Below are 15,000 nucleotides of genomic sequence, written 5' to 3'. Positions count from 1 at the left end.
CTCAAAGGACAAATTCTGGTTCTCAACCAGAAACTCCCATCACACTTAACACTGTGTTCCTCTTCTTCTTCTCTCTTGGCCCTAGGTTGCTAATTAGACTGTCCCCTCCTTTTATTCCTTCCCTCCTCACTGATGCGGCACTAACTGCCTTCAATCTGAATTACTGGCTTGCAAACCTGCCAACCAGACTCCTTCCCTGCCTCCTGGAGATGAGGATGAACCAAGAAAGTAGATCAAGATGGTAGCCAGTGAGGGAGCAAAACCAGGAGAATGCAGTGTCTGGAAGCCAGGGGAGGAAAGCATTTCCAGGAGGGAGTGAGCCACTGTGGCAAAGGCAGACAAGATAAGATGAATGAGGATAAAGATAGACCATTAGGATTGGCAGCTTAAGCTCTTTGGTGCCCTGGGAAATGTAGTATTAGTGCAGTGGGTTCAAGAGGGGAAATGGAGAGAAGAACGAGATGCTGGGAGTGTAAGGCAACTCCCTGAGAGCTTTTGCTATGGGGAAACAGAGAAAGAGGGTAACAGAGGAGGACTTGAGATCGTTTTTTTTTTTTTTTTTTTGTCTTTTTGTTGTTGTTGTTGTTGTTGCTATTTCTTGGGCCGCTCCCGCGGCATATGGAGGTTCCCAGGCTAGGGGTTGAATTGGAGCTGCAGCCACCAGCCTACACCAGAGCCACAGCAACACGGGATCCGAGCCGCGTCTGCAACATACACCACAGCTCACGGCAATGCCGGATCGTTAACCCACTGAGCAAGGGCAGGGACCGAACCCGCAACCTCATGGTTCCTAGTCGGATTCATTAACCACTGCGCCACGACGGGAACTCCGAGATCGTTTTTTTAAGATAAAAAGATGATAGCATGTTTCTGTGCCAATGGGACTGATCCAGTAGAGGGGGAAATTGATGATGTGGCAGAGAGAGGAGATGGTTCCTTGGCAGTATCCTTGAGGAGGTGACCAGGGATGGATCACGAACAGTGGTGGAACTGGCCTTAGATGGGGTGCACTGCAGCGAACCTCTGCTGAGCATCTACCATGCACTAGGTTCTCCACACTCCAATGTCACTGAGTCCTCACAGGTTGGAGAGAAAGGTAAGATTAGCCTTATTTTTCAGATAAGGAAATCAAGGTTTAGGGAGTTCACAGAGTTAGAAAAGTACCTGCAGCGTGAACTCTCTTTGGCTAAATTCAAATGCCTGGTCCTTTCCCAGGCTGTCCCATGGAACACCCTCATTTTACAGAGAGAAAGAGGGTCCCATTAACCTACTCAGGGCCCCACAGGGATCAGAACCTGGGTGCCTCGCTCCCTCCAGGTACCCTCCAACCAAGCTCTTCCTTCCTCCAGGTCCTTGGTCACCTTTGCTCCAGCTACTGCTCACATCGGGACCACCCTACTCTAGACCTTGTTTCTCCTGCCCTCTTTTTGGCTTTTGGCGAGGGTTATTGAGGTATAACTGCATATAGTACAGCTCATCCTTTGTGGGCATACAGGTACATGAATTTTGACAATGCGGAAAGGCATGTAAATACCACCACAATCAAGATGTAGAACACTTCCATCACCCACTCCCCCTCAATTTTCCTTGTGCTCCGTTGTGGTCAGTCTTTCCCCCACCCTACTCCAAACCCTGGGCAACCACAGGTCTGTTTTCTGTACTTAACATTTGGGTTTATTCCAGAATGTCATATATATAAGATCATACAATATGTAGCCTTTTGAATTTGATTACTTTCAGTTAGCACAATACATTTCAGATCCATCCATGCTACTGTGTGTGCCAATAGTCCGTTCTTTTGTATTACTAAGTGATATTTTAGTTTATGGACAGGCCACGGCTTGTTTGTCCATTTACCAGCTGATGGATATTTAAGAGGTTTCTAGTTTTTAGCAAATATGCATAAAGCCACTGTAAACATTTACATACAGATTTTTTTGTGTGGACATATGTATTAATTCTCTTAGGCAAATACATAGGAATGGGACTGCTGGATCATGTTAAGTCTATAGTCAGCTTTTTCAGTACTGAGCAGTTGGATATTTATAAGCAAGAAAAAAAAATTAGCCTTAGCCATATACAAAAAATAACTCAAAATGGATGAGAAACTTAAATGTAAAGCTAAAACTAAAAACTTTCTGGAAGAAAAACATAGGGGAAATTATTTGTGACCTTGCATTAGGCAAAGACTTAGATTTGATGTCCAAAACATGATACATAAAAGAAAAAAAAAGATAAACTGGAATTCATAAAAATAAGGATGGTTCTTCAAAAGACACTGATAAGAAAATGAAAAGACAAGCCACTAACTCAGAAAATATTTGTGAATTACTTATCTGACAAAGGGCTTGTATCTAGCATGCATGAAGAATTCTTAGAACTCAGTAATAATAGTAATAAACAATTTAATAAAAATGCACAAAAGATATGACAGACACTTCACAAAAAAAAAAATATATGGAAGGCAAATAACCTCACAAAAGGATGCTCAATATCATTAGTCATTTGGCAAATGCAAATTAAAACTGTGAGATAAACTACACTTCTATTAAGTGACTCCAATTTTTAAAAACCTGCCAAGTGCTAGCAAGAATGCAGAACAACTAGAACTCTCACATGTTGCTGGTGGGAAGGTGAAACGGTACAGCCACTTTTGAAAACACTTGGCAGTTTCTTATAAAGTCACACATACAGGAGCTGTGAGTAGAGGATGGACTGACTACAAAGGGGGAAATAAGAAGTTTTGGGAACTGTGGAAATGTTCTCTAACTTGATTGTGGTGGTTGATACATGAGTATAAGCATTTGGCAAAACCCAGAGAACTGTACACTAAAAAGAATTTTTTACTGTGTTAAAATTTTACTTTAGTTCTAAAAATAGTGGTGGGGGGAGTAAAAGCAAAGGCAGCAAGGCCGCTATGCAAATTACCTAACTTCTCTGTGCCTTTGGCTTTTTATTTTTTTAAATTTTTTTTGGGTCTTTCTTTTAGGGCTGCACCTGTGGCATATGGAGGTTCCTAGGCTAGGGGTCAAATTGTAGCTGTAGTTGCCGGCCTACTCCACAGCCACAGCAATGCCAGATCCCTATCCCACTGAGCAAGGCCAGGGATCGAACCATCAAACTCATGGTTCCTAGTTGGATTCATTTCTGCTGCATCACAACGGGAACTCCACCTTTGGCTTTTTTAAAAAAAATCTATACACTCAGGATAAAACAGTACTTTCCTTACATTGTCATAAAAATTAAATGTGTTGACTTATGCAATATACCTAAAGTACATGGCATGTAGCAAATGCCATATAATTACTGGCTGTTATTTTTATTTGTGTTATTATTACTTGCATATTGCTCTTTGAAGTAGTCTAGTAATAAAACGATGGAGAGAAAAGAAGGGTAGGTAGGGGCTTGGGGGTGGGAGTTGAAGGATAAGGAGACCTAGACACCCTGACTGGTAGACAGAATGTAGGAAATCAGTGAAAAGGGAATGAAAGAGATGGAGGATAATGCCAAATGCACAGTCCAGCCCTGTGCTACTAACATGGCATCAGCTGCCCATTTTTTATAAAAAAAAAAAAACAAAAAAAAACTCCCTTTCACTTGTCAACAGCTAATCAAGTAATTTCTGGAGGCCAGAAGTGATTTTCTGGATTAATGACAGCCCCTCCACAGATCAAAATGTTCACATCCCTTTTCTGTGTTCTAATCCTATACCTCAAATAACGGAAAGACCAAACAAATAGACCTCCTAGATATGCACTATACAATATCATTAAAGTGACACTTCCCAATATTTATGTGAATGATCTGCTCTAGACTTTTGCAAAGGAAATGTCATATTAGTGTTGGCTGGAAAATGGAAGGTTGTTATCAGAGCTCTGATTGGTCATTACAGATGAGGGGAATTTTTATCAAACAAAGAAACCAGGTAAATTATAAGCAGGCAGGGATTAGTGCCCTACTGGGTGACTTTCTCACAAGAATGGGAATTTTAAGAGCCTTCATAAGAATTAATATGCTCCATATGACAATTTATTTTAGCTTCTGGCTTTTCTTTCCAGGAGGCAAATCAGTGCAACTTCTGATATTGTTTCAATTTGGTAACAACTCTCAATTTTCAGACGGGCTTCACCTCGCTGCCCTATCAGACACAAAGAGGGGCTCACCTCTTCTACAGGTGGAGAGATGGGAGGAAGCAGAGTTTCTGCACAAGCCAACAGCTAACCAAATGCAAGAATAGCCAGTTGGATTGATTGAGCTGTTGAAAGCTCTAGAGGGTAGGTGGTTGTAGACCACCCGCTGGTTCACTCTACACCCCAGAATACCAGGCAGCATGGACCAGTGCAGTCACTAACAACAGAGGCTCAGCACCTGTGTGCTTTAACACCCAGTTTGCCTCTACACCATCTTCCAAACAGAGCAGAGGCATTTTCTTATTTTATTTTTATCCATCCATCCATCCATCCATGCATCCAATTTCTTTTCTTTTTTTTTTTTTGGTCTTTTTTTTGCTATTTCTTGGGCCGCTCCCGTGGCATGTGGAGGTTCCCAGGCTAGGGGTTGAATCGGAGCTGCAGCCACCAGCCTACACCAGAGCCACAGCAACGCGGGATCCGAGCCGTGTCTGCAACCTACACCACAGCTCACGACAACGCCGGATGGTTAACCCACTGAGCAAGGGCAGGGACGGAACCGCAACCTCATGGTTCCTAGTCGGATTCGTTAACCACTGCGCCACGACGGGAACTCCCATACATCCAATTTCTAATTGATAAAAGACTTTTCAAAACACAACCACAATACCATTAACGAAACCAACAAAATCAGTAATAGTTATGTAATATCATCTAAAATTTAGTCTGTGTTCAGTTTTCCTGGGTTATCTCACAAATGTCTTTTATAAAGATTTGTTCAAATCTCAAATTACTTCCATACATTGCATCTGGTTAGTATGTCTCTTTTTTAATCTGGAGCAGTCACAGGAGGTTTTTTTTGTTTTGTTTTGTTTTTTGTTTTTTGTTTTGTTTTGTCTTCACTTATCCTTTCAACTGTTTTTTTTTTTTTTAAGTATTCATATATTTACTGAATAGATAATGCTTGCAGAATGGTCAAAAAAATTTTTTTTCCAAACTGTAATAAAATGTACATAATGAAATCTCTCTCAATCTCCCTCCCCTGAAGCAATGTTACCAGTTTCATGTGTAATCTTCTAGAAATAGTCTCTGCCTAGACAAGCATGCCTGTCCCCAAGGCTGCTGCAGCCTGGCGAATAAGAGGAAGGACACGAGTTCAAATCTCTATTCTGCCACTTACTAAGTATAAATCTTGGGTCTGTTACATCACCTCTGAGCCCATTTTTCCCTCTGGTAAATAGAAATGTCTCATGGGATTATTGGGAGAATTAAATCACATAAATAGGGCGCTTAAATAATTACTTGTTATTATATACATTCTCCTTTGGCTTTTCCCCAAATGATAAAATGATGACATTTTCTCTTTGGTGTGAGTTTTTCCATCTATTTGGATAATTCTAAACCTGTTCTTAAAGATTCACTTCATTGTTTGAAATCATTGACTTATATTCAATTGTATGGATGCCATACTGATAGACAGGTAAGTTATTTCCAACCTTTTGTTTTTACCAAAAAGAAAACAAAAAAACAAACAAACAAAACCACTACCATGAATATCCTTGTAATATTTTATTGAATTCATGTGCAAAAATAACCATTGGACAAACTATCTATAAATAAGGTGCTGAGCCAAAAGCTACGTGCATTTTATTGCTTTATAGGCGGTGCCCAACTGCCCCAAGGATGCTGACCAATTTACATTCCCAAGAAAAGTATACAAGGCTCTCCATTTCCCTGCACCTTAGCTAACACAGGATACAGCTAAATGTTTTAATCTTTGTAAATATGGTTTATGGAAAATGGTATCACGTAGATTTAGTGTGAGGCAAAGGAAAGGTACTGCAAGTAAACCTCAGCGGTTGAATGAGCTGCCCGTGACTCCTGAGTGAGGCCCCTGAGTGAACACCGGTAGCCTAGCCGATAGCACTAAGCATATTTTATGCATGTATGTATGTAGTTATTTATGTCTAGCAGTGGTGAAGTGTTTGTTCTAAACCAAGGCAACTCCCTCATCTGTTCCCTTTCTGACCTGTGGTCAGGAATTCAGCATTGCAGCCATGAGACATGTATTTGAATGGCAGACCACTTCTTCCTTGAAATATTTTCTTCCCTGGGCTTCCCTGATACCCAATCCACGGATTTGCTCCTAACTTGCAAGTTCTCTTTCTCTTCTGGGCCTCTCTCTCCTATGACTACAGCTTCTCCACAAGCGATAGCCAATCCACTGGCTTTAAATACCAGAGCCAGGACTAGAGTGAGGTCTTTGAGGTACCCAGGGCATAAATTTTAAGGAGACATTCATTCTTGGGCTCCTGCAAGTACAGAGGGGATCCTGGAGCATAGCTGTCTCCTTCAATTTCCCTCTTTGCCTTAGGCACCTTGATTTCCTCACTCGAGTTTCACCTCCTTAAATACCTCCACCTTCTCCCTGGACCTCTAGACACATAAATCCTATTCATCATCTCCACTTGGATATCTACTTTTGCGTGAGGCTGTGCCCATGGCATAGGGAAGTTCCCAGGCCAGAGATAGAAGGCATGCCACAGCCGTGACCCAAGCCACAGCAGTGACAAAACCAGACCCTTTAACTGCTAGGCCACCAGGGAACCCCTCTACTTGGATATTTTAAATGCAGCTCAAACTGAAACTATCTAAAACAGAACTCTTTCATCACCTTCCACTCCCATGCTGAAACCTGCTCCTTCTACTTAATAGCATCTCCATGTATTCACTTATTCTAGGAGTTATCCTTGATGGCTTTCTTACAACGAGTTCTATCTTCCATCTCCAAAATACATTCCAGACCTAACAATCTCTTACCACCTCTTCTGCTATACCTTAGGCCAGACCTCCATCTCTTCCCACTATAAAATACTCACCCCAACCCCGCCCAATATCCCCACTTCCACACTTGCCCTCCTCCTCCCCCTCCCTCATACTCACTACTCAGCAGCCAGAGTGATCTTTTTACATCATGAAGGAGATTGCATCACTCTCTTACTTAAAACCTTCCAGTGGCTTCCAAATGAATTGATACAAAAGCAGACCCTTTATCATGGTCTCAGACCAGGATCTAGCAGGTACAGCAATCTGATCCCACCCTAGCAAACCCACTTCCTCCTTATTCACTGGGAACTGGCTCACTCCTGCCCCAGCTGTGCTCCTTTTTCCCTGGAATGATCTTTCCCAGGTCTTTAGACAGCCACTTCCTTCCCAACATTTAGGTGTCAGCCCAGATGTCACTTTCCTGACCGCTCTGTCCACTCATCCAATCACTCAAATTCCTGGCTTATTTTTTCCATCGCATTATCACTATCTGAAAGTGTCTTATTTCCAGTTCATAATAATAGCCCCTCAAAGCTCAGGGGCTTAAAACAAAAATTTACCAGTTCAGTTGGATAGTGCTTGATTGGGTCTCTCTCTGATGCAGTTAGATAGCAGCTGGCGTTGGAGTCTCACCTGGAGGATTTTCTGGGCTGGACATCTAAGATTCTTCCCTCCTGTGTCTGGTCCCCCTGTGCTCTTCCATGTGGCCCCTTTCTCCAGCAGAGGACTGGACCTCCCGCACCACGGCTCAGCCTCCACGAGAAAAGAAGTGGAAATGGCTGGTCCTCTTAGAGGCCAGACCTGAAAGTGGCATGATATATTTTTGCTGCCATATTCAAATGGTCAAAGCAGTCATAGGCCACCCCGGATTCAAGCAGATGGAGGAATAAATTCTACCTCTTAAAGGGGAAGTGACACATATGTAAAAGGAGGCAAGAAATTAATGGTGTCCATCTTTAGCAATAAAGTATGATATCTGTTCATTTACCTGTTATTTGTCTTTTTCCCTTTCTTTTCTTTTTTTCTTTTTTGGCTTCCTGGGTCAGAGATCAGATCTGAGCCACAGCTGTGACCTACACTGCAGCCAGGCCGGGGATTGAATCTGTGCCCTGGAGCTGCAGAAACAATGCCTACCCAGTGCACCACAGCTGGAGCTCCCTGTTATTTGTCTATCAACTCCCATTAGGTTGTTAACTCCACAAGACAACAGGGACTTGATCTGTCTTACTTTATGGCTCGATTCCCAGCACCTAAAACAGTATCTGGCACACAGCAAGTACTTAATAAATAAAGTTCAGGAAACTAAAATGGACTGAAGTAAACTTCTCCAGATTGGTTTTGCCAGGTCTACTGATACTAAGCATGCTGATGCCTCACCAGATAAGAGAAATCCTACATTTATAAAGCATTTCATTTCCTCCACGAATAAGAAAAACTTGCCCTGAACACAAAAGTCTAGAAATAGATTTGGCATGTTTTCTAAATGGAAAATATTTCTTGTATCGCCAGCAACGATTTTCCCACAGCTTGTGCTACATCAAAATATTAAAGTTGACTGAAAACACCCAATTCTTTAATCTTGGTATGGACTGGAAACAATGTGTGTGTGTGTGTGTGTGTGTGTGTGTGTGTGTGTGGCAAAGGAAATATGAAAACCTCCTGATGTTTGAACCCCCACCAGGTGTCTCCAAACTGAAAATGTCATCAGAAGTTAAGACATATATAAAATGACTGCTGAGAAATATAATTAAAAGTTTGGTCATCAAAATGTATAGTTTTTGGTTATAAAGCCAGCACTTGTTTATTTAAGTAATTATATAGGACCGAGGACAAAAAAAAAGTTCCTTCAAGTTTTCCCCTTTGCCAGTTTTTTACTGGTAAGTTTTATTAGATAATCTTATATTTAAACTCCTCTGTAAATCCTTCATAAATTAGTAAGTGCGAATGTATTCATCAGAAGGATTTTGGTGGTTTTGGAAGTTAAAAAAAGGATTTAATTTTTAAAATTACACTTGCAGTCGCCAACTGATGAAATTTTTTCTAATCTTTGTTTTATCTTCAGTTTTCCCAGATTTGCTCAAAGCAATCCCAGTGAGTATCCACGTCAATGTCATTCTCTTCTCCACAATCCTTATCGTTTTAACGCTGGTGGGGACAGCCTTCTTCATGTACAATGCTTTCGGCAAGCCCTTTGAGACACTGCACGGTCCACTGGGGTTGTATCTTTTGAGCTTCATTTCAGGTGAGTTCAAAATTTCACCTCTGAAGGCAAATGGGCTTTTCAATGAAAAAGACAGGTCTACACAAATGCAATGTGATAGTACATACACACGGATGTTCATTGTAGCATTATTTATGAGAATAAAAGGTGAAGAAAATATAATTATCCAACACTAGGGAATCTAATAAATACATTATGGTAGTCTATTCAAGTGAATATGATGCTGACATTAAACTATATTTTTGTAGAAGATGTAATCAAAAGGATAAATGCCTATATCAAAAAGTTAAGGGAAAAGAACCACATAAGATTTTAAAAACATAAGCCCAATTTGATTTTATATAGAGAGAATATACTTATATAGTAAATGGAATCTCCATATATATAGCCTCCATATAGCTTCATAAATACATATATATATAATATTATATATATATAGAGAGAGAGAGTATTCTGTTGGTAGTAGTTATCTCTGAGTAGTAAAATCATGGGTGGTTTTCATTTTTTCTCATACTTTTTAATATTTCAAAATGTCAATAATGTGTACTTACTTATTCATAATCAGAAAAATAAATAGAAACCATCAAAAAAGAGTAAAGGGTCGCGTTTACTCACACGTGAGTTGCCATATTCAGGCCTGTAGGGGCGTGGTATAGCCTAAGTAGGTGTATCAGGGCAAGGAAAATTCTAAACCCAGAAATGAGCTCATCAATAAGCATGTCCTACTCAATAACCAGGGTTGATGGAAAAGAATATAAAACACAGCCAGTGCCATAGGGTGCTTAGGGTATATTTACAAGGAGGAAAAAGAGACAGACAAGGAAATCGAAAGTGTCTACATAACTCATACGCAGCCATTCTTCTGGGGGAGGACTCTGATTTTACCCCACTCCAAACTTGCAAAAAGACTCAATGCTTTGTCATATCCCCAGGAAGCAGATAATTTTATTAGTGATTTCATGGAGAGACGAGGGAGAATACAACTCACACTAGCAAATAGTGGGTTGAAGATCCATATTCGACTCTTTCCTTCTCCTCTGCAGCTGCCCTTTGGCTGCCAGCCTCTAGTCACCAGACCTCAAACCCATCTTTTGACACCACTCCCTTCTCCCTGCACCATTCAACTCCAGCCACAAATTTGCATAGCTCCCTCTAAAACAAAGCCTTGTAGTTAACAGGTGTTTATTCGTCTTAGAAGGCAGTATATACTAGCACGCATTATTACTTGAGCACAGTTGGTTACCAGGCTGGGTTCTTGAACTCCTCATCAGGAGAAATTGATAAGGGGCCAAATGAGATATTCAGGCAAGGCTTTATTGGGACTATAGCACCAGGGAACGAGAACAAGTAACAGGTGTCCTTGCTCACTCCAGGAGGTGGGGGGAGCTGGTTCCTTAAGTGGGACGAGTGACGTCAGGCAGAAGGGCTGGCTTACGTGGTCTGTTCACCTCCTTGGTGATGCTGTGTGCAGGAATCATGCACAGTACCCTGCTTTTGTTCCCCCCACCTTAGAGGTGGCAGTTGGGTTTTGGTCTTTCCATATCTTATTGTTCATAATTTGTCCCAATAGTGCATGTGTGCAGTGAGTTTTAGTTATTTATAGTTTCTTTGTATTTATTCTGTTGCTCAAAAAGATGTTTGTCCAGGCACGAGCACTACAGCAAATGGTCCCAGGTCCCAGATCAACCTGTCTCAACTTCTTGGGGCTGTAACCTCATCTACATCTTGCTAATCAAATTATTTCCTGAACCAAAGTAGTTCTCTCGCTAGTAGGGGTTCTGCTAATATTTCCTATGTATCTTTCACAAGTAAATAATACAGTTTTCAACTGCACAAAATGACTAGCCTATGAGGGCAGTGTCTAAGGCTTTCTCATCTTTCTATCTCTAGCAAAGGCATCCAGCCTGGGGCTCTGCACCCAGTAAACAATTTAGTACATGTTTGGTGACTTGAAAAAGCAAGCCTAGAAGGAGATGTTGACTGGTCACTTAAACGGCACAGGTTAGAGGAATCAGAATTCAAATGGGATGGGAGTTCCTGTAGTGGCTCAGCAGTTAACAAATCTGACTAGCATCCATAAGGACACAGGTTTGATCCCTGGCCTTGCTCAGTGGGTTAAGGATTCAGGTGTTGCTGTGAGCTGTGGTGTAGGTTGCAGATGCCGCTCAGATCCTGAGTTGCTATGCCTGTGGTGTAGGCTGGCAGCTGCAACTCCAATCAGAAACCTAATTTGGGAACCTCCATATGCCATGGGTGTGGCCCTAAAAAAGCACAAACAAACAAAAACACTGGAATGGGATGGAATTAGCTGAGTAAGTTCCTCGAAGCAGTGATGTGAGCCAGAGGGAGATAGGATGGAATAACATAACATAAAAGAAGTCTGAGGGCTTTGTGATCAGGGCAGAGGAGTAAGAGCATGGGTACTGGGTAGAGACAAAGAGAGTGATTCGGTCTCATGGAAAGCTTAGAAGTGGGTATTGGGATTACTTCATTCCCACTCAACATACCAAATGAAACTGGTGGATCTGGGTGGTGTGCTGTTTTAGTGAAGGCCTTTGAATCAACCAGGGGCCAACTGGACAACAGGATATACACTATTTTAACAGAGGGGATACAATGGTTGGCAGTGGTGCTTAAGGTGGGTTCCCCAGACCAGCAGCATCTGCATCACCTGTGATCTTGATAGAAAAGCAAATTCTGTGGCCTCCCCCAGTCCTCCTGAGTCAGATACTCTGGAGTAGGGCCCAGAAATCTGAGTTTTACCAAGCCCTCCAGGTGATTCTGCTTGCAAGCTCAGATTTGAAAACAAGGGCTGCAGGGAGTTGATTGAAAAGGTGTTGGTGGGAATGTAAATTGGTACAACCACTATGGAAAACAGTATGGAGGTACCTCAGAAAACTAAATATAGAACTACCACATGACCAAGCAATCCCACTCCTGGGCATATATCCAGACAAAACTTTCATTGAAAAAGATAAATGCAGCCCTATGTTCATTGAAGCACTATTTACAATAGCCAAAACATGGAAACAACCTATATATCCATTGACAGATGAATGGATTAAGAAGATGTGGTACCTATACACAATGAAATACTACTCAGCCATGAAAAAGAACAAAATAATGCCATGTGCTGTAACATGGATGGAACTAGAGATTCTCATACTACGTGAAGTCAGAAAGAGAAAGATAAATACCATATAATATCACTAACATGTGGACTCTAAAATATAGCACAGGAGTTCCCATCATGGCGGAGTGGAAACGAATCCGACTAGGAAACATGAGGTTGCGGGTTCAATCCCTGGCCTTGCTCAGTGGGTTAAGGATCTTGTGTTGCTGTGAGCTGTGGTGTAGGTCGCAGACATGGCTCAGATCCCACGATGCTGTGGCTCTGGCGTAGGCAGGTGGCTACTGCTTCAATTAGACCCCTAGCCTGGGAACTTCCATGTGCTGCAGGAGCGGCCCTAGAAGAGCCAGCTCCAGATCTGGGTCTCGCAGAGGATAAAGGCCTATATATATATATAGCACAGATGAACCTATCTACAGAAACAGACTCACAGACTTGGAGAAGAGACTTGTGGTTGCCCAGGGGGAGGGGGAGGGAATGGAATGGACTGGGAGTTTGGAGTTAATAGATGCAAACTATTACATTTAGAATGGCTAGGCAATGAGGCCCTACTGTATAGCACAGAGAACCATACCTAATCTCTTGGGATAGACCATGATGGATGATAAAATGAGAAAAAGAATGTATGTATATGTATGACTGGGTCACTTTGCTGTACAGCAGAAATTGATAGAATACTGTCAATCAACTATAATAAAAATTTATTTTTAAAAAGAGGAGAAATGCCTAAAAAAAAAAAAGGTGCTGGAGGACTTAAAGAAATGAGAAGGAGACACAGAGGTAACTTAGAGATGGCAGTATCAGAAGGCAGCAGCCATCTCTAGGGACAGAGAAGCAGGGAGGAGTAGAGGGTTACCAGAATCTAGAGGCTTGAGGAGAGCCTCAGACCTATGACGAGGTGGCAATGTACCTTGAGGAGATAGAGCTGTCATGTGAAACCAATAGGCAGATCTGGGAATCTGGAGAGGGCTTGGGAGCTCCCCAGCTGCTGCTATGGGGAGAGGTGCTACCCTGTGGCAAGGCCAGCTGGACCCTCCTCCCCTGCCCCAGCATCCTCCCTACTGGGAGAGCCTGACAGGAGAAAGCTGACAGGGCAGTACTAGAGCATGGGGAGTCTGGACCCAGCATCACAAAGCAGAGAAAAGAAAAGCTGGTTTGATGCCAAGACACAACAGCTTATTAACTGGCACAGCCATCTCATCACACTCTGGCTTCTGAATGAAACTGAGAACAGCCCATTTGGAAGACAAACTATTTGACAGTTCTAACGGACAACCAAACTAACAGTATTTGAAAAGCAGGATGACTCAGACAATGCAGAATTTAATCCAAGTCCCAGATCATATCTTGGCCTTTGGCCAAGTCTAATGCAAAGAAAATCTGAGCAGAGAAATATATGCAGGAACACACGGGCTCTGCTTACACTGTATCGTAGTTATCCTTGAACTTGTTGCAAAAGCAGGTGCTCAATAAAGGTTTGTGGATGAGGGAAGGAAGAGAGGGGGAGAAAGGAAAGACAGAGCCAGCTCCAGATCTGGGTCTCGAAGAGGATAAAAGGCCTAGTGTTCCAAGAGCATCTGTTTGTTTGCTTTTTTTTTTTAAGCCCCCAATTCTTATTTTTTAAATACCAAAATTTTCAGCAATTTTTAAAAAACTGTGCATGACAACAAAACATTTTTGAAGGTTGGATGAACTGACAGTCTGTGACCTTGACTCACAAACTACCTCAATCTACATAGAGTAACCAGAAGCCCCTGGAGGTCTGGAAATGTTTACCTAAAGTTGTGATAGTCACAGAGATGCCAGCTCTAAACCTTACTTGTGGAAAGGTGGGGGATTCATAGCCCTTTTCACAAACACACAGAAAGTGAGCCAGTGAATCAGGCATTCAGAGCTGGATCCTGTATTATGGGGTCTCTTAGGGGTTGTGGGGGTCACATTCCATTAGAGCCATTAGAGACGCCCCAGGGCAGCTCCCCTCCCCTGACTTTCCTCCCTGGTGTCTCTGCCCAGGGGCCCTTTCTCAGTCAGGAGAGAAAAACCCCCTCTTTTTTCCTTCTCCTCCCGCTCACTTGGATTCCCCCCAAAGCCCCCCTTTCTTTGCACTGATGTCATTCCAGGGCCATGTCTTCAGCTGTCTACCTCCCTGCTGGATGGGGACCCAGCTTGGCCTCCTGAGGTGTGAAGGTGGGGGTAGGGGAAGGGCAAAGAGGTCTTCCTGCTTGTCTGCCTGGGACCTTCCACCCTCCCCAGAAACAATGCTGTGAGCATCTCTGTGTTTCTGGAGGTGCTACCCGCCAGACCTGGAGGGAGAAAAGGACTAGGCCAAAAAGGGCTTCGGTTACCACAGTTTGCTGGTCCTTACAGCCCAATACCCTATTGCCCTCCTGGACCAGAAGTGCCTTCCACTTCTCATGGCCTGCACTTTGACTCTCATTCCTCAGCCTTCCTCACGTAACTTTTCTGCCCACTGGCATTGTTCCACGAAACCCACCCAAGTCAGTTAATTTGCCCTTTCTCATCTTGTCAATTATAAACTATGTATGAGAAATCTTTCCCGAGTTAGGACTTTAGTAATATCTTAACGGTCTTCCATAGTTCATTTTGGGCAGTGATTCTCTTCCCAGACTATACATTAGTATCATCAGAAGAAAAGCTATAAACATACCAATGCCAGGTCCCACACCACACTA

The 15,000-nt window shown here is 42.5% G+C and overlaps 1 protein-coding gene across 1 annotated transcript in view; it reads left to right on the top strand.

Annotated features, from left to right (window-relative positions):
- Positions 1–15,000, top strand: part of CLRN1 (clarin 1) — a 42,727-nt gene that overhangs the window by 14,728 nt on the left and 12,999 nt on the right. Inside the window, exon 2 of the mRNA XM_047784675.1 lies at positions 9,019–9,198. Coding sequence (XP_047640631.1) covers positions 9,019–9,198 — 180 coding nt within the window. The remainder of the gene's footprint in view (positions 1–9,018; positions 9,199–15,000) is intronic.

The sequence above is a fragment of the Phacochoerus africanus genome, chromosome 1 (genome assembly GCF_016906955.1).
Source record: "Phacochoerus africanus isolate WHEZ1 chromosome 1, ROS_Pafr_v1, whole genome shotgun sequence".
Classification (NCBI taxonomy): Eukaryota; Metazoa; Chordata; class Mammalia; order Artiodactyla; family Suidae; genus Phacochoerus; species Phacochoerus africanus.
This window is presented reverse-complemented; position numbering and strand designations above follow the sequence as displayed.